At 47.8% G+C, this 27,169-nt stretch overlaps 1 protein-coding gene across 1 annotated transcript in view; it reads left to right on the top strand.

Moving 5' to 3' along the window:
* Positions 1–624: 624 nt before the first annotated feature.
* Positions 625–27,169, top strand: part of LOC137528543 (L-xylulose reductase-like) — a 41,002-nt gene continuing 14,457 nt past the window's right edge. The window contains exons 1-6 of the mRNA XM_068249873.1: positions 625–708; positions 779–876; positions 11,240–11,394; positions 12,381–12,423; positions 16,334–16,433; positions 24,144–24,208. Coding sequence (XP_068105974.1) covers positions 657–708; positions 779–876; positions 11,240–11,394; positions 12,381–12,423; positions 16,334–16,433; positions 24,144–24,208 — 513 coding nt within the window. The 5' untranslated portion in view covers positions 625–656. The remainder of the gene's footprint in view (positions 709–778; positions 877–11,239; positions 11,395–12,380; positions 12,424–16,333; positions 16,434–24,143; positions 24,209–27,169) is intronic.

Consider the following 27,169-nt stretch of genomic DNA (forward strand, 5'->3'; position numbering starts at 1 on the left):
TTTTTATCTATTTCCTGCTGTCAGAAGCCATTTAATGACAAGAAAGTGTTTTATGGCTGTAATTACTTATCAGTGAGGGTTATGCTATAGTCTGACCCAGTCCGACCCGGACAGAAACTATCACTTGCATACCTGATGTTTAACTCTTTCAGGCAGAGCAAGAAAAAAGGAACACAGCCTAGCTATTTGTGTGCTAGGTACTGTACATACACATGTCTATCTCATCATGTCACATGTCACCTCCGGTGTCCAATAAAAGAGTTTTTCTAAGAGTTTGTGATTTTTAAAAGCTCTTCCTAATGTTATCCTATGTGAGCGTTTTCACTGGAGTGATGTGATTTTGTAAAATTCCCCCATAGCATTGCATTAGCAAGAGCTTTTCAAAATCTCTAGATCTTGTAGCGTGAACCAACCAAAACCTTTGTTTTGCTTAACATTTTAGTAAAGAGGGCTTTTTGGTCCTTTTTTAGCCCCTTACTCCTGGGAGTTTTGGTTCACCATGAGATTAGTCTGTAACAAGGAGGGAAGTGACTGTGATCAGCAGACAGCTCTGAGCAGGCACTTTTGTGGCGTTGTGCTGCCAGAATGCAGTTAGGTAACGTTCTTTACTGGCTCCTCCCCTACTGACAGATACGTTCTGCTGGAAGTAAGAGCAGATGGAGATCAGCCTGGCTGGGAAGCGAGCCCTTGTGACCGGGGCAGGGAAGGGTAAGTGAGGAAGAGCTACAGGAGGACAGAACCCTCGGATGGAGCACTCAGTAACCCCATTTCTGTGCAGGGATCGGCCGGGAGTTGGTGAAGGCTCTTCGGAAAGTCGGCGCCCAAGTCATCGCTCTTAGTCGAAGCTCGGAAGACCTGCAGAGCCTGGCCGAAGAGGTAATCCCGCCACCATCTAGTGGCTGAAATAAGTTACTGCACCGGTGTACACCAGGACAGGGCTTTTCAACCTGTGGTACGTGTACCACCAGTGGTACTTTTCTGTCGGCCAGGTGGTATGCCCCAGGTTTGCCTGCCACTTAATTGCCAGCCTGCAGCTTGTCCTTGTTCTGCCCTGCCTCCACAAAGTTTGACTCCCCCTTCGCTCACTCCTCATCTTGCTGCCCTGTGCGGCATACTTCAGACCTCAGCGAAGAAGAGACCAGACATCACTGGCTACTTCCTGTATTTGACATATACACGCCATCACTGCACCATTTGCCTGGCTGTCTGTTCAGCGCAGCCGGGTTACCGCTGATCTGAACTATTTCACAGGGCAGCACCGCAAGGAACAGGCGAGGGGGGGGGAGCTGAATTTTATGGCGGGTCACTGCCCAGCTCTCTGGTGGTGGTTAGAGGCTACCTATATTGAAGCTGTGGATCCTAAAGAGGCCTCCCTTTTCTTCCTCAGTAGAAGGAATCCAGCGCTGGGACCGCCTAAAAAGCTCCTTGTCAACGTGTGAGCATGCGCAGTAGCGGCTCTATGCTCTGGTGCAAACAGCCAAGCCCGATCGCGTCTGATATACTGCGCAGGCACACTAGTGGTACTTGACAATTTTCAGGAGCTAAAAGTGGTACAATTAATGAAAAAGGTTGAAAAGCCCTGCACTAGTTTACAGTATTGCAGTTACAGTATGTGTTCATGCAGAGCCTGGCCACAGGGCCGGTTCAAGTAACAATTGGGCCCTAGGGCAAAATTAGCCTGGGGGCCCCCCAACAGATACCCCCCCCCCACCACCCAAAAAGTCATTAGAGGCCCTTTGTTGCAGCCAAATTTTCCCTCCTGGGCCCCTGAGCTGGCTGCTGACCCTCCCCCAATCACCTCCCAGCTTAAAGAGGATCTGTAACGTCAAAACATCCCCTGGGGGGTACTCACCTCGGGTGGGGGAAGCCTCCGGATCCTAATGAGGCTTCCCACGCCGTCCTCCGTCCCTCAGGGGTCTCGCTGCAGCCCTCCGTGAAAGATGACGTAAATATTTACCTTCCCGACTCCTGCGCAGGCGCTCTGACGGCTGTCGGCTCCGAACTACACGGAAATACCCGATCGCCGTCGGGTCTGCTCTACTGCGCAGGCGCAAGTTTCCGGCGCCTGCGCAGTAGAGCGGACCCGACTGAGATCAGGTATTTCCGTGTAGTTCGGAGCCGAAAGCAGCCACAGCGCCCCCGCTGGAGCCAGCAAAGGTAAATATTGAACTGACAGTCGGGTCTGTCGCCGGCTGTTCGGAGGGCTGCAGCGAGACCCCCGTGGGACAGAGGACGGCGTGGGAAGCCTCATTAGGATCCGGAGGCTTCCCCCACCCGAGGTGAGTACCCCCCAGGGGATGTTTTTGATGTTACAGAGTCTCTTTAACAGACTCTGCATAGTCTCTGGGGAGCAACAGTTAAGATGGGGAGGGACACCTTGGGGCCCCCTACAGGCTCTGGTGCCCTGGGGCAATTGCCCATTTTTTCCTATGGTAGCTCAGGCCCTGCCTGGCCAAAGAGGTAATCACTGCTCCACTGCCATCTAGTGGGCGAAATAAAATATTACAACAGGAAAGAAACAATGTACATACTGTATATACAGAAATACACAGAACATATTCACGTTCATTTAGCACTTACATTTGCCACAGCGCTTTGCACACTTCGTGAAACTGTTCTTCAAGGGCTCAGTCACAATTAAGGGTCTCCAATATTGTTATTTATAATGTATATTTTATTTATATGGAATGTCCCTGACCCACCTGTTATAGAAAGTATCAGTTGAAGGGAACCTTAACTGGGGGGAGGGGGATGGGAATAGTTACTTACCTGGGCCTTCTACTGGCAACCTGCAGACGTCCTGTGCCCACGGCAGGACAAACCGGTCCCCTGTAGCGAGCCAGTTACAATTCAGACGACTGGTCAGTCGGTGGCAAGTGCGCCTGCACAGCCCTGGCCACACGAGCCTTCGTTCCAACGACTGACCAGAGACAAAACTAGCTCACTGTGGGGGACTGGAGGATCGGTGTGTCACGATGCGGGCGCAGGACGTCTGCAGGGTGCAGGTAGAAGCCTCAGGTAAGTGTAACGCTTTCTCCACCCCATCAGTTAAGGTTCCCTTTAAAGGGGAACTGAAGAGAGAGGTATATGGAGTCTGTCATGTTTATTTCCTATTAAGCAATACCAGTTGCCTGGCAACCCTGCTGATCCTCTGCCTCTAATACTATTAGCCATAGCCCCTGAACAAGCATGCAGCAGATTAGGTGTTTCCGTGGTTCAGACTGATCTGATAAGACTAGCTGCATGCTTGTTTCTGGTTTTATTCAGATACTACTGCAGAGAAATAGACCAGCAGGGCTGCCAGGCAACTGGTATTGCTTAAAAGGAAATAAACATGACAGCCTCCATATACCTCTCTCTTCAGTTCCCCTTTAAAGAGACATTTTAGGGAGAATGATTCCCCCCCCCCCCCGCCCTCAGCTTGCCCCCCCCCCCTCGCCCTCAGCTTGCCCCCCCCTTTAGCACTCCCAGCTCCCCCCCCCTCCAAAAATGATGGCAGCGGGTACGGAACTCGCCTCTCTCTGCTTCCTGGCAGCAATGTCTCCTGTGTCTTCTATGTCACCAATACTGCTAATCAGGAAGTAGAGACAGCGGTGTTGGAGATGGAGGCACGCGGAGCTCCAGTATTGCCTAAAACCAGGAAGAGGTATACTGTCTAGGGGCACCTATAGCTGGCTACCTATACTGGGGGCACTTATAGACCAAGCTAACCTATACTGGGTCAGCTATAGCTAGCTAACCTATGCTGGGGGCACCAATGCATGGCTACCTCTACTGGGGGCACCTATAGACTAAGCTAACCTATACCTGGCTAACCTATGCTGGGGGCACCAATGCTTGGCTACCTATACTGGGGCACATATACCTGGCTACCTATACTGGGGCACCTATAGACCTGGATAACCTATATTGTAAGTATGTTTGTTTTTTCTTTTTTTGTTTAAATATTCCACCTGGCCCGGAAGGTTCGGTTCGCGTTAAAGTTTGCGAACCGCAATAGACTTCAATGGGGATGCAAACTTTGAAAAAAAAAAAATTATGCTGGCCACAAAAGTGATGGAAAAGATGTTTCAAGGGGTCTAACACCTGGAGGGGGGCATGGCGGAGTGGGATACACGCCAAAAGTCCCCGGGAAAAATCTGGATTTGACGCAAAGCAGCGTTTTAAGGGCAGAAATCACATTGAATGCTAAATGACAGGCCTAAAGTGCTTTAAAACATCTTGCATGTGTAAACATCAATCAGGTCGTGTAATTAAGGTACTGCTTCACACTGACACACCAAACTCACCGTGTAACGCACCGCAAACAGCTGTTTGTGTAGTGACGGCCGTGCTGGACTGGTGCGCACCATGGCGAGAGTGCAGGTTTTGGTGGCTTTACAGCCCATATGGTCGCCTGGCTGATGTAGCTGAATGACAGAACAGTGACTGTCCAGCTGATCAAATTTGGTCTGACCACAATGAAGCAACGACCTTATTATCTTTTGTGTGCCCCCCGAGACACTCATCTAGGCGCCGGTCATTGCTTCATTGTGATACGCAAGCCCCTTCACCACGGCAAGGTAATGATCACGAAGGGGAATGGGCGCATGTACATGCCTTTTCTTTTGTTGTTGCAGCTGCCCGCAGTGCAGCCAGAAAAATTAGGCAGTCATGTACACGCACCAGAAAAATTATTACAGCGGCCGCTGCTAGCAGCGGCCTAAAAAATTCAGCAATCCGCCTGGAGTCCCGGACCCTGTTGGTAGTGGCGGAGAAGGTAGTCAAGCGGCCTGCAGGCAGACATGCTGTGTGGAGGGACTGGGAGCGACTTAGTCTTCTTGGGGCAGGCCAGGCAGCCAGTCACACGGCGTGCAGGCAGAGATGCTGTGTGTGCGGGGACTGACTTAGTCTTGGGGCGAGCAGCAGCCCTCCGGGATCCATGCCTCATTCATTTTGATAAAGGTGAGGTACTTAACACTTTTGTGACTTAGGCGACTTCTCTTCTCAGTGACAATGCCTCCAGCTGCGCTGAAGGTCCTTTCTGACAGGACGCTTGCGGCAGGGCAGGAGAGAAGTTGGATGGCAAATTGGGACAGCTCTGGCCACAGGTCAAGCCTGCGCACCCAGTAGTTCAAGGGTTCCTCATCGCTGATCACAGCAGTGTCTACATCCACACTTAAGGCCAGGTAGTCGGCTACCTGCCGTTCCAGGCGTTGGTGGAGGGTGGATCCGGAAGGGCTACGGCGAGGCGTTGGACTAAAGAACGTCCGCATGTCTGACATCACCATGAGATCGCTGGAGCGTCCTGTCTTTGACTGCGTGAACACGGGAGGAGGATTAGTGGCAGTGGTACCTTGCTGGCGTTGTGCTGTCACATCACCCTTAAAGGCATTGTAAAGCATAGTTGACAGCTGGTTCTGCATGTGCTGCATCCTTTCCACCTTCAGGTGAGTTGGTAACAGGTCCGCCACTTTGTGCCTGTACCGAGGGTCTAGTAGTGTGGCCACCCAGTACAGCTCATTCCCCTTGAGGTTTTTTATACGGGGGTCCCTGAACAGGCAGGACAGCATAAAAGACGGCATCTGCACAAAGTCGGATCCAGTACCCTCTATCTCCTCTTGCTCTTCCTCAGTGACGTCACGTAAGTCAACCTCCTCCCCCCAGCCGCGAACAATACCACGGGAAGGTTGAGCAGCACAAGCCCCCGGCGACGCCTGCTGCGGGTGTTCTCCTGCCGCCGTCCCCTCCTCCTCCTCCTCCCCCAAAGAAACACCTTGCTCATCATCCTCTGAGTCTGACTCATCTTCTGCACACGACTTCTCTTCTTCCTCCTCCTCCCCCCTCTGTGCTGCCGCAGGTGTTGAGGAAACAGCTGGGTCTGATGAAAATTGGTCCCATGCCGGTTCCTGCCGTAACGGTTCCTGGTCACGCTCATTCGCAGCTTCATCCGCCACTCTACGCACAGCACGCTCCAAGAAGTAAGCGTAGGGAATTAAGTCGCTGATGGTGCCCTCACTGCGGCTCACCAGGTTGGTTACCTCCTCAAACGGCCGCATGAGCCTGCATGCATTTTTCATCAGTGTCCAGTTGTCGGGCCAGAACATCCCCATCTTCCCAGACTGTTTCATTCTACTGTAGTTGTAGAGGTAGTGGGTGACGGCTTTCTTCTGTTCTAGCAGGCGGGAGAACATGAGCAGGGTCGAATTCCAGCGAGTCGGGCTATCGCAAATGAGGCGTCTCACCGGCATGTTGTTTTTCCGCTGAATTTCCGCAAAGCGTGCCATGGCTGTGTAAGACCGCCTCAAATGCCCACAGACCTTCCTGGCCTGCTTCAGGACATCCGCTAAGCCAGGGTACTTTGCCACAAATCTTTGAACAACTAGATTCATGACATGTGCCATGCAGGGTATGTGTGTCAGCTTCCCCATATGCAAAGCGGCAAGCAGATTGCTGCCGTTGTCGCACACCACGTTGCCTATCTCCAGGTGGTGCGGGGTCAGCCACTCATCCACCTGTTTCTTAAGAGCAGCCAGGAGAGCTGCTCCAGTGTGACTCTCCGCTTTGAAACAAGACATGTCTAAGATGGCGTGACACCGTCGTACCTGGCATGCAGCATAGGCCCTGCAGAGCTGGGGCTGTGTAGCTGGAGAGGAGAACTGCCACTCAGCCAAGGAGGAGGAGGACAGCGAAGAGCATGTAGCAGGAGGAGAGGAGGTGGCAGGAGGCCTGCCTGCAAGCCGTGGAGGTGTCACAATTTGGTCCGCTGCGCCCTGCTTGCCATCGTTCACCACCAGGTTGACCCAATGGGCTGTGTACGTAATGTAGCGGCCCTGCCCGTGCTTGGCAGACCAGGCATCCGTGGTCAGGTGTACCCTTGACCCAACGCTCTTCGCAAGAGATGACACCACTTGCCTCTCAACTTCACGGTGCAGTTGGGGTATGGCCTTTCTCGAAAAATAAGTGCGGCCTGGCATCTTCCACTGTGGTGTTCCGATGGATACAAATTTACGGAAGGCCTCAGAGTCCACCAGCCGGTATGGTAACAGCTGGCGAGCTAACAGTTCCGCCACGCCAGCTGTCAGACGCCGGGCAAGGGGGTGACTGGCCGAAATTGGCTTCTTCCGCTCAAACATTTCCTTCACGGACACCTGACTGCTGCTGTGGGCAGAGGAGCAGGAACCGCTCAAGGGCAGAGGCGGAGTGGAGGAGGGTGCCTGTGAAGGTGGAAGGGAGAAAGCGGCAGAAGCAGATGATGCACCTGAAGGAGGAAGAGGAGAAGGACTTTTCTTTTGTGTGCTGTTGCTGCTTTTGCTCAGGTGGCCATCCCATTGCTGTTTGTGCCTTTTCTCCAGGTGCCTTCGTAAGGCACTTGTCCCTACGTGAGTGTTGGCCTTTCCACGGCTCAATTTTTGTTGGCAGAGCGAACAGATGGCTTTGCTCCGATCTGAGGCACACACATTAAAAAATTTCCACACCGCTGAGCCACCCTGGGATGTGGGCACTATGGGGACCTCAGCAGCTGATGCTGAAGGGCAAGTTGGCTGGCTGTACATAGGTGGCGATACATGGTGCCGGACACTGCCACCAGCTGTTTCTGATGAAGAGCTGCCCCAGCTTCTTTCAGCAACATCTCTCCTCCTACTACTCTCTGACTCCCCCTCTGAACTGTCCCCCTCTTCATCTCCTCTATTGGGAACATACAGAGGATCCCTATCATCGTCATCATCGTAATCATCCTGCCCAGCTTCGCTTGCCTCAGACAAATCCAAACATGCACCATCAGTAGGTCCTTCGTCCTCCTTACACGTTACATCCATAGTGTTGCCGAGTAACTCAGACATATGAGCTGGTGAAAATTCATCTGGCTGTAACAACAATGGCTGTGCATTAGTGATTTCAACACTAAATAATTCTTGCGAAGTGTCAAATGCAGCGGAAGTGGTGCTAGTAGTAGCGCTGGTGGCTGAGCAAGATGAGGTGTTCTGTGTCGCTAAATACTCAACCACGTCCTGACAATCTTGGGAGGTGATGGGACGTGCCTTCTTCCGAGCACTGTACTGTGGGCCAGGTCCACACGAAATTACATTTACACGACCTCGCGCAGACCTGCCGGGTGGCCTTCCTCTGGCTCTGGCACTACCTCTTCCTCTACCTGTTTTGTCCATATCGGGTATGCACGGAGTGGTATATCACACTGCGTGCACTCACGTAGGTAGGTGGGTTCACTTAACTGCACAGGTATGCGCACTGATGCGGTGGGTTCACTGAACAGAACAGGTATACAGTGGCGGGTTCACACAACAGGTATGCAGTGGCAGGTTCACTGAACACAACAGGTATGCAGTGGCGGGTTCACAGAACAGGTCAGGTATACAGTGGCGGGTTCACAGAACAGGTATGCAGTGGCAGGTTCACTGAACAGAACAGGTATGCAGTGGCGGGTTCACTGAACACAACAGGTATGCAGTGGCGGGTTCACTGAACAGTACAGGTATGCAGTGGCGGGTTCACTGAACAGTACAGGTATACAGTGGCGGGTTCACTGAACACAACAGGTATGCAGTGGCGGGTTCACTGAACAGAACCGGTATACAGTAGCGGCTCCACTGAACAGAACAGGTATGCAGTGGCGGGTTCACTGAACAGTACAGGTATACAGTGGCGGGTTCACTGAACAGAACAGGTATACAGTAGCGGGTCCACTGAACAGAACAGGTATGCAGTGGCGGGTTCACTGAACAGTACAGGTATACAGTGGCGGGTTCACAGAACAGGTATGCAGTGGCAGGTTCACTGAACAGAACAGGTATGCAGTGGCGGGTTCACTGAACAGGTATACAGTGGCGTGTTCACTGAACAGAACAGGTATACAGTGGCGGGTCCACTGAACAGAACAGGTATGCAGGGGCGGGTTCACAGAACAGGTATGCAGTGGCAGGTTCACTGAACACAACAGGTATGCAGTGGCGGGTTCACTGAACAGTACAGGTATACAGTGGCGGGTTCACAGAACAGGTATGCAGTGGCAGGTTCACTGAACAGAACAGGTATGCAGTGGCGGGTTCACTGAACAGGTATACAGTGGCGGGTTCACTGAACAGAACAGGTATACAGTGGCAGGTTCACTGAACACAACAGGTATGCAGTGGCGGGTTCACTGAACAGTACAGGTATACAGTGGCGGGTTCACAGAACAGGTATGCAGTGGCAGGTTCACTGAACAGTACAGGTATACAGTGGCGGGTTCACAGAACAGGTATGCAGTGGCAGGTTCACTGAACACAACAGGTATGCAGTGGCGGGTTCACTGAACACAACAGGTATGCAGTGGCGGGTTCACTGAACAGAACCGGTATACAGTAGCGGCTCCACTGAACAGAACAGGTATGCAGTGGCGGGTTCACTGAACAGTACAGGTATACAGTGGCGGGTTCACTGAACAGAACAGGTATACAGTAGCGGGTCCACTGAACAGAACAGGTATGCAGTGGCGGGTTCACTGAACAGTACAGGTATACAGTGGCGGGTTCACAGAACAGGTATGCAGTGGCAGGTTCACTGAACAGAACAGGTATGCAGTGGCGGGTTCACTGAACAGGTATACAGTGGCGTGTTCACTGAACAGAACAGGTATACAGTGGCGGGTCCACTGAACAGAACAGGTATGCAGTGGCGGGTTCACAGAACAGGTATGCAGTGGCAGGTTCACTGAACACAACAGGTATGCAGTGGCGGGTTCACTGAACAGGTATACAGTGGCGGGTCCACTGAACAGAACAGGTATGCAGTGGCAAGTTCACTGAACACAGTACTGGTATGCAGTGGTGGGTTCACAGAACAGGTATGCAGTGGTGGGTTCACAGAACAGGTATGCAGTGTTGGGTTCACAGAACAGGTATGCAGTGGTGGGTTCACAGTACAGGTATGCAGTGGTGGGTTCACAGAACAGGTATGCAGTGTTGGGTTCACAGAACAGGTATGCAGCCAGGAACAAGCTAAGCCTAACTAATCTTTCCCTATGAGAGACAGTCTGCAGCAGCTCGCCCTACTCTCACTAATGCAGGCACTCGAGTGACCGTAATGGCCGCCGCTGCCTGCCTTATATAAGGGGGGTGGGGCTCCAGGGGCTAGTGTAGCCTAATTGGCTACACTGGGCCTGCTGACTGTGATGTAGAGGGTCAAAGTTGACCCTCCATGTGCATTATGGGGTGAACCGAACTTCCGCAAAGGTTCGCCTGCGGGACGCGAACGCGAACCACGGAAGTTCGCATGGAACCGTTTGCAGGCGAACCGTTCGGCCCAACTCTAATACACACATCAGACCATAGTCTTTGGAAAATGAAAGATTACAGACCAATTTTACCCCCTTCCATGTAGTATGAGAGCCATACCTACACAGTCTATTCTATTGAGCTGAACTCCCCATCAGATAGAAATCTTTGCAAGATGCTGCACACAAAGATGCTGCAAAAGATCTGTTCCTGCAAAATGCATTCATAGTCTATGATATATCTGCAGATCCTCATACACCCCTTGTTTAACGGACAATCATCTGCAGATCTGAAGATCCATCCTGGTGGATCTGATCTGCAGATGAATGTCAGTTAAACAAGGTGTGTATCTGCAGATATCATAGAGTATGAATGCATTTTACAGGAACAGATCTTTTTCAGATACTGATCTGTTGCTTGTGTACAGCATCTTTGTGTGCAGCATCTTGCAAAGATTTTTATCTGATGGGGAGTGCAGCTCCATAGAATAGACTGTGAAGGTATGGCTCTCATACTACATGGAAGGGGGTAAAATTGGTCTGTGATCTTTCATTTTCCAAAGACTATGGTCTGATGTGTGTATGTGGCCTTAGCTAACCTGGTCTAAGTCCCTCCACCCTCCTCAGATATGAGAATTAAAGCGGAACTAAACTCTTGCACGGTACACCATGAAAAGTCTATTCCGCCTATAGTTGCTGACTGAAAAAACAGTGACGTACTTCCTGTCCAGCTGTGAGCACGGCACTGTTCGGGGGCGGAGCTATGCATATTACTGTCAGTGCACTGTGCTGCAGAGTAATGTGCAAGGGGACGTGGTGCGGTGTTATTGTCCTGCCCGGGCTCTCCTACTGGAGGACAATCCCACCGCACCATGTTTCAAACTCGTCTAAATGTATCTCTAGCTCTTTGCGTTTCAGGAAATCTTCCAGCCACAATTCCATATCTGATTTCCAGAGTGTGATTTTTTTTTTCTTTTCTCCTCACAGTGCCCCAGCGTGGAGACGATATGTGTGGATTTGGGGGACTGGTCGGCCACCGAGGCTGCCCTGAAATCTCTCGGCCCGGTGGACCTCCTGGTAAATAATGCAGGCATCGCCATCATTGAGCCATTTCTGGAGGTCACTCAGGAATCATTTGACAGGCGAGTCTTACTACACTGTACACCATTCATGTCATTGTCATTTCTACTGCATCTGAGACACACAGGCTGCTTGGCTTGTGACCAGGGGCACAGGAGGGTGGGTGAGGATCAAGGTAAACGCATATAGGGAAAGAACCCATGACTAGCGACGGTCAATGAGATAAACATTATTTCAAGTTGGTGCAGCAAATGAACCAACCAAATCCTGCTGAGGTAAAATTTGATTGGTCCATTTTCAAGCTGCATATATTTGCATACTAAATTTGCATAATCCTGCATCAACTTAAAATTATTTGCATCTCATTGACCATGCCTACCCACGACTCCCAGAAACCAGTAAGGGCTCAAACCCACTAGAGCGATTTTCTGAGCGTTTAGGGAGCAATTCAAACAGCTAGCGATTTCCCTAAACGCCCAGCTAATGTTAATGGATAGCGGTTTAAAATTACTGCACACTGTAAACAAATTAAAATTAATTGAAAGGACCAATCAGAATTAAAAACGATAATCGCTAAACAATTGCTGGCAATACGCTTACACTTTTTAAAATCTCTACCTAGCCAGAAAAAAGCTTATGAAATCACTTACAAAACGCTCATACAAGTCGCTAGCTATTGCGATTAGCGATTTGTAGTGGCTTCCATGCCTAATATGGTTTTTACTATAGCAGAGATTGCAACTTAATTAAAGGTGAAAAAAGTTGATAAAATATTTAGATTTATAGATGCTTATTTTTGGTTGATTCCCTAAAGCCTGTTACACACATCCAATTTAGCTTGGCCAACTGGCATAGTTTTGCATCTGATTTGTATTCAAGGTGTGTATTTTAGTCCCTAGAGGGCGCTGCACACCTCTGTTGGTTTCATTTCAGTTGCACCCTTATTAGGAGCACTGCCAATTATTTTTTTAAAATATTTTTTCCCCACCCTTGTCTCGGATTATTATCAGTGACTCTTTTATTGATGATACTTTTCTTTCTTATGTAGGAGCTTTGCGGTGAATGTGAGAGCGGCGCTTCTGGTGTCACAGGTAGGATAAACAAGAGAATGTCGTCCTATTTACAGGGGTCTCACCGCACAGAGCGTACATGAAAAAAAAGGCGCCTGGAAGAAAGGGCTCAGGGGATTGCCACTAGTACAGGTATGTCAAACCGGTCGAGGGCCGAGATCCTCACACATTTTTGGCACAGCTCAAATGAATTGATGGATCTGAATCAGGAAAGGTGGGGTCCATCAGGTAGAACACATTCCTCTTTCTCAGTCCACCCTAAACGCTGGCATGGATCTGGCCCTCCAGGCCTGGAGTTCAACCAGGGGCGTATCTGATTAAAATAGTGCCTATGGCAAACACTGACCTTGCGCGCCCCAACCCCCCCCCCCCCCCTATCCCCCGAGTCAGAGCCCCTTACCCCTCTAAAAACTGTATTTTCTCGCGTACATGTGTTATGGTTGCTTGCGTGTTTTGGCTCAGACTATTGCTGATGTTACTTTTTTGGGAGTTATCTCTTGTTATTCACTCTCTGACACTGTTTTCTAACACTAAGCAAGTGTGCCCTACATGCAGTTAAGCAGCCATGTTCCCCAGATAACATAATTAATCTGATCTGAGTGACAGGGAGGCATGGGGGCAGGCATGGCGGTGCAGCACTGGGGCAGGAATGGTGCCCATGGAGCTGTGGCGCCCGTGGCACAAGCCATGCCTGCACCCCTCTAGATACGCCTCTGAGTTCAACACCTGTGGACTAACTAGTAGAATTTCGCTGCAAATGGCGATAGTCTACTGCTGGATTCCAATAGTAAAATATCGGTAATGTTTACTGATATTTTACTATGGCTAAACCGAACCCCCCCTCTAATTATGCCTAACCATAACATCTCGCCCCCCCCCCCGGTGGTGCATAACCCTAAGACACCCCCCCCCCCCCGTGCCAAACTCTAACCCCCCCTCCTGGGAGCACCTAAACCTACCCCTCCAAACCTTAACCGCCCCTCTGCTGCAAAGCCATGATATGCGGCACGCAAGGTACATTTCAGTGCCCGAAGGCTCCAAAATTTATTTTCACTGCTGCCACTCAGGTGCCTCCAGGCGCCCAACATTTTTCTTGCTTGCTGCATATCGCGGCCATTGTGAAAGGCACAATTTGCGATAAAGAATGTATATTTGGACAACGGGAGGTGCCCAAATTTCCTTCCGCTGACGCAAATCGCGGCTTTTACAATAGGCAGTTTTTCCGTAAGGGCTCCTTTGCCCTTTTTTCCGCTCTCACCGCGCAGAAACAAGTTATCAGGCTCTTACAGCCCTCCAGTCGGTGATAATCGCAGAATTCAGTGCATGCATCCGTCCATCCAGACCAATATCATTGAACTTCTTTTTAGCGTACGTGGCCCAGGGCCGGATTTCCACTTTTCAGCGCCCTAGGCCGGCTCTCACCAAACGCCCCCCTCCCCCCCAATTCTGTCCAACTCTAACTAGTGATCACTGAGTCAAATGGGCTCCCCTCCTTTTTTTGCTGCTTTGCCCCCCTATTCAACAAAGAAGCAATGCATGCTCTGGCCACTCCATGTAGTTTTGCACTCCTGCCTGGATGCACAGCAGCCAATAGTGTTCTAGGCTTGCATAATTCAGAAATGACGCTCAAGTATGAGCAGCACTTGTCAAGTACGCATACCGATAACACTCCCAGCCTCGGCTGCTGTGCACATGCATACAGGAGTGCAAAATTACAAGAGGCCAGAGAGGACAGAGTATGCACTGCTTCTTTGTCCTCTGTGAGACTTGCTTCAGTCAGTCACAAACAGGTGATAATGCAGCGCAATGGAGAGAAGCCTGTATAAAACACAGACCAGGTAAGTAGAAGGATCCCAAACTACACACGCTGGCATAGATGTAGTATAATGCTGGGTACACACAATGCAATTCTGACAGACTTACTGTCAGATCGATTATTTCCAACATGTCTGATCTGATTTCCGATCAATTTTTCAATCGATTTTTCCGTTCATTTCTATGAAAAAATCATTCAGAAAATCCATCGGATAGCAGATCAGACATGTTGGAAATAGTCGATCTGACAGTAAATCTGTCAGAAAATTGCATCATGTGTACCTAGCATAAGCTCAGGTGTACTTTACACTGTGACAATTTAGCACTTGGGGCAAGTTAAGACAGATCTTAAAATCAGTCAGCAGGAAGTTTTTAAGTTCTGTAATAGAATGATAATATTTATTGGCTAACCAAAAGAAAACAGTGAGCCTTTGGCTAATGAGCCATCTTCAGACTTTCTTCCTGTATACAAGATGTTAGGGCACACAGCCAGGGCCGTTTCTTGCCCCGTTCAGCCGGTTCTGCTGAATGGGGCGCCGATGAGTGACAGATTGGGGGGGGGGGGGCGCCAGGCCGTCCCTGTGGCCGCCGCCGCTGCTCCCCCCCCTCCCTCCTTGCCTCACTCAGACCTCGATCAGGCGGCGACCAATCGTGCGGGCGCTAGGACAGGGATCTCTGGAATTCAGGCAGAATAGAGCAAAGCAGAAGTGATTTTCTTTGACATGTGACCTGTTATCTCTCCACGTCCTGCACCCTTCTGGATATTACCGCCCTAGGCCATGGCCTTTGTGGCCTTCGCAGAAATCCGGCCCTGCGTACGTCCCAATATGTGAGAAAGGGTATAGAAGAATACTACATGTAGACTGCTAAAGTCAAAACACTACTTTAGTCTATAAATTCTTTAAACTGTACCCCAAGGTGACATGATGAGATAAATGCGTATGTACAGTACAAAACATATCAATAACCAGGCTGTTTTACTTGATTTTTTTTACTGCCTAAAAGAGTTAATTTTTTAGACATAGAAGTGACAGCTTCTGTCTTGTCTGTACCTTGTCATTACAGCCATAAAAGTTTTCTTGGCAGAATGCAACTTCTGAGGACAGGGGAGAGATAGGACAAGGTTAATAGTTCATGTATTTTCACTCTGGGACACTTAATAGGCTGCCACTGATTAGAGACAGTAAAACATTCAACTTACTTTGTGAATGTTTAAATATAAAAGAAAACCATGAGATACTGCTAAGCGCAGAAGGTGGCAGAAATTGACATCGGGTGATCCAGCTGGTACTTAAAACTTTATTTAACACACAAAATCGCTCACAAAGTTGCTGCAAAAACACTTTTGAAAAGCGATTTTGCAGCGCTTCTATCTTTTGCATTTAAGCGCAGTTGCTTAAAATGATTTGGCCAAATGACAATTGCACTTGTGGCTTTACCACCATTTACTTTTCATCATCGTAGTGCTTTTTGGGATCACCGGCAATCCCACAGCGCAGCTGAGAACGCTCATGTGATCCCAGGCCTGAGTGTTTAACAGCTTCAGGACCGCGTTGGTGTAAATCTACATCCTGCAGGTGGTTGCGTGGCTCTGACAGGACGTAGAGTTCACCTTCCTCGCCACTGCTGCTCTGCACCTGCCGCAATTTACTCGCTCTGTGAGCAGGTCAGGAGACTATTTCATTGGCTCCTGACCACGTGATCACTGTGAGCCAATCACATTGGCTTACATTGATCACACGGCCAGGACCCAATGAGAGCGGCTCCTGACCAGCTCACACAGCTCTGTCGTCATAGCGACGGCAGAGAGAGGGGCTTGCGGCGATGTTAGAGCAGCGGGTATGTGCAATTCATCGGCAAGCGCCGTTTTCGGGTACCAGCAGTCTCTAATCCATAAGGGGCCAGAGACTGCTGGTACACTAGGGTTTAACAATCAGATGTCCAGACATGATTAATAAGTCTTGTTTACTTATTACAGGAATAATTTCCCTTCAGATCAAATTGTAATATACAGTAATTGAATCTTTATTTGTAATGAACAGGAATATTCTTTGCATCTGATTTCGGTTGACCAGTCATGCTTGGTTGCAAGTCACGCCTGTATACTTTCTTTCAGATTGTAGTGCGACAGATGATTGAGCGCGGGGTGGGCGGATCCATCGTCAATGTGTCCAGTCAGGCTTCCCAGGCGGCTCTCCAGGGTTACGCTGTGTACTGTAAGTTCTCCTTTTCCTGAAGGGGTTATAGTGGTCTGGGGTGTTAGGTGATCTAAAATATTTATGTGCCAAGTAGGAATTAGCATCTCTTAGCATGAGGTTCATGGCTCTGGTCACATAACAGTTACCCTGCTTTACATTTAAATAATGCCCCCTAGAAGAAGTGACTGTCCATCAGACAAGCCCAGTATCTGCTTCAGGCTGGAAATGGGGTGGGGTTTTCAGACTGATGCATCGTTTTATCACAGCACTAGTCTGTAAGTGGAGTTGCTGAACTCTGGCTCATAGCAAGACACTGTTATTATTAGCCTTGTAACTACAGCAATTCAGTAGCCGTTGTTTATTGGTGTCTGAAATGTGAGGGTTAGAGATGAGCGTAATGACTTAATTACGATTTTCGCGTAATTACGATTATGGCCGTAAGTACGTAATCGTAATGAAGAAGGATTTCGCAAAATTCCGCGTAAGCGTAATTTTCGCATTACAGTGGGTATCGCGAAATTACGTTTGCCTTGCATGCAACCGTTTGTAAGCGTAGTTACATAACGTAATTTCGCGATAGTTCATATTACTGTAAGCGTTAATTTTCGCGTAGTTTTCGCGTTACGGAATGCTGAGTTGTTTTTTGAGACTTCGAGAAGCGAAAAGTTCGGCGAATATCTTCGCGTTAATTTTCGCATTACGAGGAGTATCGCGAATTTACGTTCGCCTTGCATGCAAACGTTTGTACGAATATAGCAGTTAATTTCGAAATGTGGCCTTGTACTGTCTACATGTGCTATTTCGCATATAAAATTCGCCATGTAGTGATATTTTGCATCACAATTCGCCATGCAGACGAAAACGCGAAAAAAATAAGCTAAATTTCGCGAAAATTAAGCGACCCCAAAAATGGCATTTTCGCATCGAAAATGCCTTTGGCGAAAATTCGCGAGCAACCCTGCTAACAAGTAATTACGAAATTACGAAGAAATGCGAAATTACATTATGGTTTAACGCAAATTACGTTATGGTTTAACGCGAAATTACGTTATGGACGAAACGTGAAATTACGCATTGAAAATTACGCTTACGGTATTTTCAATTACGATTTTAATGGCAATTACGCTACCATAATTTCGCATCGTAATAGCAAATTTCGCAGGCGTAATTATAGTAATGCAAAATTTCGGCTCAACACTAGTGAGGGTTTGGAGCAGGTAACAGTCGTACCGGGCAGCATGGTGGCGTAGTGGTTAGCTTACTAGCCTTGCAGCGCTGGGTCCTCTGTTGGAATCCCAGCCAGGGAACTGTCTGCAAGGAGTTTGTATGTATTCCCCGTGTCTGTGGGTTTCCTCAGGACACTCAGGTTTCCTCCCACTTCCCAATAACATACAGATAAGTTAATTGGCTTCACCATAAATTGGCCCTAGATACATAAACAGCATGATACATACATAGACATATGACTATACAGTCATTGTAACTTGGTTTAAGAGCGCTTTGTAATACAAGCAAACATTTTTGTGAAATTTTGACTTGATATACAATCAACGTCATGATTTACAAGAGAAAATAGTATAAAGGTAATGATAAAAATCCCGCTGCACCAGATGGTAGGGCAAAGTGAAAAAATCTTTATTTCGTTAATCCATGTCAAATGTTACAGATAAAAGCTCACGCGTATCGGAGCAAGAGATGGCTCCTTAATCATAGCTTGCAAATACATATATTGCACAGGTTATATAGTATACAAAACCACACCCATATGGGTGCTCATCTTGGTCTTAAAGTTACAGACATCACAAATTAAAATGGTGTGAACCAATACATTGTACATAAAACTACATATAAAAACACATGCAAATCCACATCACACTGTCGCAAATCAATAATTGTGGAAGATTAATGATGATATATATGTTCATATGTATACGGCGGCCAGATATATAGATTTGCATGTGTTTTTATATGTAGTTTTATGTACAATGTATTGGTTCACACCATTTTAATTTGTGATGTCTGTAACTTTAAGACCAAGATGAGCACCCATATGGGTGTGGTTTTGTATACTATATAACCTGTGCAATATATGTATTTGCAAGCTATGATTAACCACTTGCCGACCGCCCACAGCCCATGGGCGGCGGCAAAGTGGATGCCTAAAGGACCGCAATACGCCTTCAGGCGGCGCGTCCTTTAGGCATGCCGGGGGAGCGATCGCGTCATTGATGACGCGCGCTTCCCCCGGCAACTGGCTCCGCCCACCCGCCGTAACATCCCGCCGGCCATACGGAAGCGCCGGCGGGATGTTAACCCCGCGATCGCCGCATACAAAGTGTATAATACACTTTGTAATGTATACAAAGTGTATTATACAGGCTGCCTCCTGCCCTGGTGGTCCCAGTGTCCGAGGGACCACCAGGGCAGGCTGCAGCCACCCTAGTCTGCACCCAAACACACTGATCTGCCCCCCCCCGCCCACTGATCGCCCACAGCACCCCTCAGACCCCCCCCTGCCCACCCCCCAGACCCCTGTTTGCACCCAATCACCCCCCTAATAACCCATCAATCACTCCCTGTCACTATCTGTCAACGCTATTTTTTTTTTATATCCCCCCCTGCCCCCTGCCCCCTCCTGATCACCCCCCCCCACCCCTCAGATTCTCCCCAGACCCCCCCCCCCCAGACCCCCCCCCCCCCTGTGTACTGTATGCAGCTATCTTCCCTGATAACCTGTCAATCACCCTTCAATCACCCATCAATCACCCATCAATCACCCCCTGTCACTGCCACCCAACAATCAGCCCCTAACCTGCCCCTTGCGGGCAATCTGATCACCCACCCACACCAATAGATCGCCCGCAGATCCGACATCAGATCACCTCCCAAATCCATTGTTTACATCTATTCTCTCCTCTAAACACCCACTAATTACCCATCAATCACCCATCAATCACCCCCTATCACCACCTGTCACTTTTACCTATCAGATCAGACCCTAATCTGCCCCTTGCGGGCACCCAATCACCCGCCAACACGCTCAGATTGCCCTCTGACCCCCCCTTATCAATTCGCCAGTGCATTAATTACATCTGTTCTTCCCTGTAATAACCCACTGATCACCTGTCAATCACCTGCCAATCACCTATCACCCATCAATCACCCCCTGTCACTGCCACCCAACAATCAGCCCCTAACCTGCCCCTTGCGGGCAATCTGATCTCCCACCCACACCATTAGATCGCCCGCAAACCCGCCGTCAGATTACCTCCCAAATGTATTGTTTACATCTGTTATCTTCTCTAAACACCCACTAATTACCCATCAATCACCCATCAATCACCCCCTATCACCACCTGTCACTGTTACCTATCAGATCAGACCCTAAGCTGCCCCTTGCGGGCACCCAATCACCCGCCCACACGCTCAGATTGCCCTCAGACCCCCCCCCCCCTTATCAATTCACCAGTGCATTAATTACATCTGTCCTTCCATGTAATAACCCACTGATCACCTGTCAATCACCTGCCAATCACCTATCACCCATCAATCACCCCCTGTCACTGCCACCCAACAATCAGCCCCTAACCTGCCCCTTGTGGGCAAACTGATCACCCACCCACACCAATAGATCGCCCGCAGATCCGACATCAGATCACCACCCAAGCGCAGTGTTTCCATCTATTCTCTCCTCTAAACACTCACTAATTACCCATCAATCACCCATCAATCACCCCCTATCACCACCTGTCACGGTTACCCATCAGATCAGACCCTAATCTGCCCCTTGCGGGCACCCAATCACCCGCCTACACGCTCAGATTGCCCTCAGAGCCCCCCTTATCAATTCGCCAGGGCATTATTTACATCTGTCCTTCCCTGTAATAACCCACTGATCACCTGTCAATCACCCATCAATCACCCCCTGTCACTGCCACCCATCAATCACCCCCTGTCACTGCCACCCATCAATCAGCCCCTAACCTGCCCCTTGCGGGCAAACTGAACACCCACCCACACCAATAGATCGCCCGCAGATCCGACGTCCGATCACCTCCCAAGTGCAGTGTTCACATCTGTTCTCTACCCTAAACACCCACTAATTACCCATCAATCACCCCCTGTCACTGCTACCTATCAGATTAGACCCCTATCTGCCCCTAGGGCACTCAATCACCCGCCCACACCCTCAGAATGCCCTCAGACCCCAGCCCTGATCACCTCGCCAGTGCATTGCTTGCATCTATTCCCCCCTCTAATCACACCTTGAGACACCCATCAATCACCTTCTGTCACCCCCTAGCACACCTACCCATCAGATCAGGCCCTAATTTGCCCCGTGTGGGCTCCTGATCACTCGGCCAAACCCTCAGATCCCCTTCAGACCCCCTTCCGATCACCTCCCCAGTGCATTGATTGCATCTATTTTCCCCTCTAACCACCCCCTGAGACACCCATCAATCACCTCCTGTCACCCCCCTAGCACTCCTATCCATCAGATCAGGCCCAATACAACCTGTCATCTAAAAGGCCACCCTGCTTATGACCGGTTCCACAAAATTCGCCCCCTCATAGACCACCTGTCATCAAAATTTGCAGATGCTTATACCCCTGAACAGTCATTTTGAGACATTTGGTTTCCAGACTACTCACGGTTTTGGGCCCGTAAAATGCCAGGGCGGTATAGGAACCCCACAAGTGACCCCATTTTAGAAAAAAAGACACCCCAAGGTATTCTGTTAGGTGTATGACGAGTTCATAGAAGATTTTATTTTTTGTCAAAAGTTAGCGGAAATTGATTTTTTATTGGTTTTTTTTCACAAAGTGTCATTTTTCACTAACTTGTGACAAAAAATAAAATCTTCTATGAACTCGCCATACACCTAACGGAATACCTTGGGGTGTCTTCTTTCTAAAATGGGGTCACTTGTGGGGTTCCTATACTGCCCTGGCATTTTAGGGGCCCTAAACCGCGAGGAGTAGTCTAGAAAACAAATGCCTCAAAATGACCCGTGAATAGGACGTTGGGCCCCTTAGCGCACCTAGGCTGCAAAAAAGTGTCACACATGTGGTACCGCCGTACTCAGGAAAAGTAGTATAATGTGTTTTGGGGTGTATTTTTACACATACCCATGCTGGGTGGGAGAAATTTCTATGTAAATGGACAATTGTGTGTAAAAAAAATGAAAAAATTGTCATTTACAGAGATATTTCTCCCACCCAGCATGGGTATGTGTAAAAATACACCCCAAAACACATTCTACTACTTCTCTTGAGTACGGCAATACCACATGTGTGGCACTTTTTTGCAGCCTAACTGCGCTAAGGGGCCCAAAGTCCAATGAGCACTTTTAGGCTTTACAGGGGTGCTTACAAATTAGCACCCCCCAAAATGCGAGGACAGTAAACACACCCCACAAATGACCCCATTTTGGAAAGTAGACACTTCAAGGTATTCAGAGAGGGGCATGGTGAGTCCGTGGCAGATTTCATTTTTTTTTGTCGCAAGTTAGAAGAAATGGATTCTTTTTTTTTTTCTTTTTTTTGTCACAAAGTGTCATTTTCCGCTTACTTGTGACAAAAAATAATATCTTCTATGAACTCACTATGCCTCTCAGTGAATACTTTGGGATGTCTTCTTTCCAAAATGGGGTCATTTGGGGGGTATTTATACTATCCTGGAATTCTAGCCCCTCATGAAACATGACAGGGGGTCAGAAAAGTCAGAGATGCTTGAAAATGGGAAAATTCACTTTTTGCACCATAGTTTGTAAACGCTATAACTTTTACCCAAACCAATAAATATACACTGAATGGGTTTTTTTTTATCAAAAACATGTTTGTCCACATTTTTCGCGCTGCATGTATACAGAAATTTTACTTTATTTGAAAATTGTCAGCACAGAAAGTTAAAAAAATCATTTTTTTGCCAAAATTCATGTCTTTTTTGATGAATATAATAAAAAGTAAAAATCGCAGGAGCAATCAAATAGCACCAAAAGAAAGCTTTATTAGTGACAAGAAAAGGAGCCAAAATTCATTTAGGTGGTAGGTTGTATGAGCGAGCAATAAACCGTGAAAGCTGCAGTGGTCTGAGTGGAAAAAAAGTGCCTGGTCCTTAAAGAGGAGCTGTTAGGTATAAGGTCTCAGAGAAAATAAACACATATATCAGTAGCTAAAGATTGGCTGTACTTACATTACATATGCATTTCACTGTCCACGTTTGGATTTCACAGAATTTGTATATAGTATATGCAGAGAATGATGCTCCTGACAGCCCATGGCAGGTTCCATGTTTGTGAAGCCAAATGTGTCGTCATGTCCTGCCTGCTTCTGATCACAGAACAGCTCGTACAGAATAACACAGTGTGCAGTGAATATTAATGAGCCATGTGGCTAGGAACAATAGCGGACTCCTGCAGAGTAATCTTCCCGGAGATTTATCTGTGCTGTGAGTTTAGAAGCTGCTGAAACTTGATCCCGTCTTCTCCTTAGCAGCCGAGGGGAGGGCCCCAGAATGCTTTGCAGTATGGAATGCGGCTTGCGTCCTCCTTAGGAGCTTAGCTTTTGGTGATAAGCACACATTAAATGTAAGAGAGATTTTTATCTTTAGTAATGTCTTTTGGCTTCTGTCTAAACTGTTTAACACAGGAGAATAGAGGTTTAAATTAGCTTCTGCAGCCTGACAGTTACTCTTTAAGGGTTAGAAAGACTGTAGTCCTCAAGTGGTTAAGGAGCCATCTCTTGCTCCGATACGCGTGAGCTTTTATCTGTAACATTTGACATGGATTAACGAAATAAAGATTTTTTCACTTTGCCCTACCATCTGGTGCAGCGGGATTTTTATCATTACCTTTGGACTTCTGGCTTTGGAACTCCCAGCTCCCTTTTGGACGATTGTGTGAGTGTAGCGGTCTCCCTCTTCTATGTACAGAAAATAGTATACATGCGTCACATCATCACAACTGAGCCGATTAGTTTTTCTGCCTTTAGCGCTGCAGGATTGTACTTAATCTGAGTGTAAAGACTTCCACTTCACATTTCCATGAAATCAGTGGCGTAGTTAAGGAGCTATGGGCCCCGTTGCAAGTTTTACATTGGGCCCCCCAAGCACACTATAAATAACAATTGATACGGCGCACCAAAACCTACCAATGGCAACTACAGTGTCAGAGGTGCAGGAAGGGGATGGGGAACAGTTTGTTAAGGATTACAACTATTCAAATGATCTATAGCAGTGATTATTATGAGCACAGGACCAATAGAGAGCTAATACTGCAGTTAAGGGGGGGGCGGTCTTCAGGGCCCCTCTGGCCCAAGGGCCCTGATGCGGTCGCAACCTCTGCAACCCCTATTGCTACTACACCCCTGCATGAAATCCTCAAGCGTAACTGTCCTTGGATAAGTTCCTTGTTAAAGCCACACACACAAAAAAGGTGGGAGGCGAGCCAACAGAGGGCAATGATTCTGTTAATTATAGTGAAAGTCTTGTTTACATTTTTATTTTATACTATATTACTATAACTGTTTTTGGATTGTGGAACAAATCACCTGGGTTACCATTAATTCTTATGGGGAAATTCGCTTTGATATGAGATTGTGAGCCCCTTGAGGGACAGTTAAGTGCCAAGACAATATATAATCTGTACATCGCAGCGAAAGATGTTGGCGCTATATAAATACAGTAGATATACTGTGGTTTTACATTTATTTTTTGCCTTTCGTTAGGTTCCACCAAAGGAGGTCTTGACATGCTAACGAAAGTTATGGCACTCGAACTGGGTCCAAAGAAGGTAGCAATATTTTCACTATCAAATTCAATACGAATATCATGCATTTCATTATTTTTTTTATTTTTTTTTAAGGATGTCAGAAGAGAGAGGTATATGGAGTCTGAATTACAGTGGGATGCGAAAATTTGGGCAACCTTGTTAATCATCATGATTTTCCTGTATAGATCATGGTAGTCACGATAAAAAATGTCAGTTAAATATATCATATAAACTATCCAAAAATTACCAGTCAGTCCTGCAGGTGCATGAAAAACTTTATTAATACAGAAAAAATCCCCTACAGCAGCGGGTTTCCCAGATTTAGAATATTAAACCTGGGTAAATTTTTGGATGAAAAACTTAAGGGAATGGTGAAAGACCTTCCATCTTACGTGAAAGATACTGGCGAGGTTTTGACGGCACTGGATGGTTTTTCGATCGGTAAAGATGATCTTCTGGCCAGTATTGATGTTGAGGGGTTATATACCTCCATACCCCATGAAGTCGGGATAGCAGCGGTGGCTTTCTACCTGAGGGAGCACTTCCCTGACTAACCCCTCCATAATCAATTTGTGGTTGAGGCCCTAGAATTCTTACTGAACTATAACTGCTTTGCTTTTAATGGACGGTATTACCGCCAGGCCAGGGGCACGCCGATGGGGGCATCCTGCGCTCCGGCGTATGCTTGCCTCCACTTGGGACTGTGGGAGTGGCAGGATGTGAACCCTATGTGCCTCTTCCAGGAGCATGTGCGGCTCTGGCTGAGGTACATAGACGACGTGGTCCTGGTCTGGCGGGGAACAAAAGAAACACTTGATACATTTGTGGATCAACTAGGCAAGAACCAGAGGAATTTAAACTTTACCTATGTGTGGAATGAGGAGGAGATCTCCTTTTTGGATTTAAGAATTAGAAAAGGCGGTGACCGGTTGTTGACAAGCACATATAGAAAGCCAACTGCTGGCAATACCCTGCTTCATTTTACGAGTCACCATCTCCCGTGTCAGAAAAAAGCCATACCTGGTGGACAGTTTTATAGATTGAGACGGAACTACGCGGTTGATGGTGACTTTGAACGTGAGGCAGGGGACCTACAAAGGAGACTACGGGCTAGAGGTTACCCCACTGATTTATTAGAAAGAGAAAAGGAAAAAATGGTGACTAAACAGAGAACAGAAATTTTGGATGTGATAAAACAGAAAAGAAGTATTAAACAACCCGATAAAAAAGAGCCCCTAAAATGTATCACTACCTTCGGTTCCCATTGGACAAGCCTATAGGAACTACTTCAGAAACACTGGCATGTGATGATGCTAGATGAGAGAATAAAAGAGTTAGTGGGGAATAGACCGTTTATGACGGCAAGAAAAGCACCAAATTTAAAAAATAAATTGGTTTGATCAGAATATAATAGTCAAAAGAGAGGAACCTGGTTACAGGATTATCCAAAAACGAGAGGTATGTTCAGTTGTGGTAATTGTAGAGTCTGTGGTTATGCAGAAAGAACCAAAATGTTTAGAAATGCAAATAATACCAGACAATATGAAATTAGGGATTTGATAACCTGTGCAACTGAGAGGGTTGTCTATTGTATCGAGTGCCCCTGCGGGCTTCTATACATAGGCAAGACCAAGAGGAAATTGGGTAAAAGGATTGGAGAACACATAACAAATATTGAAGAAGCAGATAAAGATAGCCCCCTGGGCCAGCACTTCAAGGACTTCCACTGTGGAAAACCCAAAGGACTTCGTGTTAAGGGTATTATAAAGCAGAAAGTCACAAACAGGGGAGGGGACATCCAAAACGATCTTTATAAGATAGAGGCTACCTGGATCTATCGACTTGGAACAAAGATCACACATGGTCTGAATTCACACCTGAATTTGGCATATTTCCTGTAAACATCTTTTTGTAACATGTTTATGTTCAAAGTGATAATTTTTGTATAAAATCCAGATTCGGGTGATCTATTGACGTTTCTCTGAATCATGCACCTGCCCCTTTGGGGAGAATCAGCTCTAGGAATCAATGGCAAAGAAGAAGAGTGACATCCATACGAATGACAGTGTGGCCAATATAATGTGTATGCGTAGTGGGTGTCATTGAAGAGTTAACTTTCAGCAGGGAGGCCCAGCCCTCTGTGTGAATGGTTAAATAGGATTATCCAGCAAGTACGACCTGACCCTCTATCACTTTGAGAAAGCCCCGTGGGTGGGGCGAAACGCGTCAGTGGGAGGAGTCAGAACCGGAGTGAGCGTTCACGTGACCCTCCCCCGTTCCGGACGCCGGAGTGGGTTCACAAGCTGCCGCCGGACGCTATACACGACGAGGACTGCAGAGAGGCTAGATGCCGGTAGCTGGAGCAACACAGTACAGGAGCTCGCTCTTACGAGCCGGAACCCTGTGGTTACCAGCCAGCAAGTGACGCCGGACTGGCGGAGGCGAGGCAGAAAAGGATCCATCTCAGGAGGCACACCTATCTAGGAACTGTGAGTGATTGCAGCCCTGCAGGGCTTGTAGAGGTACAGCAAATACTAAAGATAACAAGTCCAATCTGGATCAACGGTATTGCATACTTACGAAAGGTGTCGTGTTTATTAACCACTGCTACAAGTTGCATTAAAAGTTTTCAAGATGTACATTTAGAATGGTTATAAGGGCCAGGACAGAGGTCCCTTCAATTTTGAGGACCTGAGCACTAGGTCAATGACTTTACCGATAACAAACAGGGTGAACCAGTTTTTGACACATCACAGTGAGCAGTTGTGATATATGTGGAAAGTATACACGGACTTTTCAGTGAAGTTGCTGCAGGTGAGACAACCAGTTGCCCATTCCACGGCACAGGACTTTAGTACAAGGACTTTTGCAAGAACTGATACAGGTTATCGCAAGTTGCTGCAGTCCAACAAATTGAGGCCTCAGTGGTGTGTGTCGGTGGTGGGTCCACACACGGTCTAACCATATGGGTGGCAGACGCAG

Source organism: Hyperolius riggenbachi, chromosome 8, assembly GCF_040937935.1.
Source record: "Hyperolius riggenbachi isolate aHypRig1 chromosome 8, aHypRig1.pri, whole genome shotgun sequence".
Classification (NCBI taxonomy): domain Eukaryota; kingdom Metazoa; phylum Chordata; class Amphibia; order Anura; family Hyperoliidae; genus Hyperolius; species Hyperolius riggenbachi.